Source organism: Pyxicephalus adspersus, chromosome 10, assembly GCF_032062135.1.
Source record: "Pyxicephalus adspersus chromosome 10, UCB_Pads_2.0, whole genome shotgun sequence".
NCBI lineage: Eukaryota > Metazoa > Chordata > Amphibia > Anura > Pyxicephalidae > Pyxicephalus > Pyxicephalus adspersus.
In genome coordinates, this window is record NC_092867.1 from 46,689,614 (window position 1) to 46,691,809 (window position 2,196).

At 37.9% G+C, this 2,196-nt stretch overlaps 1 protein-coding gene across 1 annotated transcript in view; it reads right to left on the bottom strand.

Moving 5' to 3' along the window:
* Positions 1-2,196, bottom strand: part of PARG (poly(ADP-ribose) glycohydrolase) — a 54,728-nt gene that overhangs the window by 50,634 nt on the left and 1,898 nt on the right. Inside the window, exon 2 of the mRNA XM_072423180.1 lies at positions 475-526. Within this exon, the coding sequence (XP_072279281.1) occupies positions 475-526 (52 nt within the window). The remainder of the gene's footprint in view (positions 1-474; positions 527-2,196) is intronic.

The following is a 2,196-nucleotide window of genomic DNA, read 5'->3' on the forward strand; positions in this document are numbered from 1 at the left end:
AGGAATTATTTATTTTTTTAATTAATATTAATCAAAAGAAGAAAAGTAGAAACTCTCCATCACTCTTTCCTGCTCACTAAAGCTACATACAGTGTCAAATTTTTCTCGCCCGACAATCAGCTTCGGCCGGATATCGGGCGAGAATCCGGCGTGTGTACAGCCCGCGTCGTTCATCGTCCGTGGATCCATCCTGGCGGATCCACAAACGATGAACGACGAGCGATCCTAATGCAAGGGAAGGGGGAGAGCGCGCAGCAGGGTGCCGCTCCGTTGTTCTCCCCCTTCCTCCCCATAGAGCAGAACGGAGCTGTATGTACAGCACTCGTTCATGCATCGTGCGGTTCTTATCGTTGGAAAGGATTGTGAAAGATCCTTTCCAACGACAAGAATTGCACATGTGTAAGCGGCTTAACAGTTTTTACTTCTTTTTAGTACACCAAGCCAGGCATGTTCCACTGCAATGCCAAAACTAACTCTTGAGCACTTCGATGTCATTTTCGACATGGCAATTTGGAGGACTCCAAAACTGAAATACCAAGAAAAAAAGGAGGTGCAGGCAACCAAAGAAAGAGTAGACAATGCAGCTCTTATGGGGATTGCTTTGACAGGTAAGCCTTTCTGAAATCACTAATACCACCCTTTAGGACTGAAGCCAAACATAGAAATCAATAATACCCCACAAAATATGTACTGTGTATACCTAAACAATATGGCCAAAGAATCTTGGTTAGCGTCTGGTTTAATTGTGACAATCATTTCTATGTTGAGACCTTAACTCGAAATTAACCAAAAGTTATAAGATAATAGCAAAATAAATAATGCTGGATTTACAAGGCATTAAAATATAAACCTATATTGCAGAAAGGCTACCAAATTCATTTTGAAAGTGATGGCAACCATATGATGCTCCCTTTCCTTTTCCAATGCACTACAGTGAATATGTCATTCACATCTTTGTGTTTTAGTGTCTAAAACAAAGGGTCTTTGTGGTACTTTCGGGATGTGTACCGGAATGCCATTCAGAATAAATGGCACCGCAACTGTGCATATGTGCATTTTACAGTGTTACCCCGATGCAAATTCGGCTTTAAAGTAAAATATATGCAACTTTTAATAGTAAATGTCCTGCAGATGATACAAGATAAGATACCAGCTACCTTTTTTATTTAGAAACTGTTCCACATTACTTTATCCTAAAAACTAATATATATATATATATATATATATATATATATATATATATATATATCTCAAATTGCATATGAATTTATGCTTAATGTGACCTGCTCCCAGAATACGAACTATAGATTACAGTTGTGACATTCTTAGCAAATAAAAGAGCTTTTAAACAAGTCATCACAGAGCTCTGTAGCTGTGTGTACTGTAAACGTACTAATCCACAAAGAATACAATAAATACTCTGGTCTAGTTTCTAACAGTCTGCAAGCACCTTCAGTGAATAGGCATCAGAAACCAGACAAGGCTGCCAATATTCTACCACAAAAGAAGATAATAGGAGAGGTGCGCTGTGATTTCAAAGTCTTTGTAGAAAGTTTTACAGATTAATTTCTCCACAATATTTAGGGACTGTATTACTTTTATTGCTTGTTCAGGAACTAGAAAAAAAGTGTAAAAAGCATTTGTTTGGCCTGCATGTAGACCATCACAAAAGAAAGTGATTTTTGGTGAGAATATAGTGCAGATAGTCTACTTATATACACACTTGTGGTTAAGGTTAACACGGGGAGACAATGACAACACCCACTACATAGTGCAGCTATGGTAGGGTTAGCAATTAGTCCAAAGGGATATTTAAGTCCATACACACTAAAATTTGCAGCCATTGCTACCTAGCATACCCCCAAAGCATCTCTGGTTAGATCAAAAATTCAACATTTATCATGTCATGACACAAAAACTGCTTGCTCCTCCAGAACCAAAAGAAAGAAACGCACAGCAGTAGCCAAGCAGTTAGATAAGTCGTCAAAATGATAACTATTTTATCCACTCTGGTCTCATAACTTGCAGCATTCTTTAAAAAAAAAATAAAATAAAAACTGTACTGCCCCCCTTCCCCAAGCAGCAAACTATTTTTGTAAAGATCCTTGGTACAGTAACAGCAGCAAAATTCTTTATGACATAGAATACCAAAAGCTTTTCTCAATGGCTTTAGGTGCAAAGTAAAGCCTTTAGTTT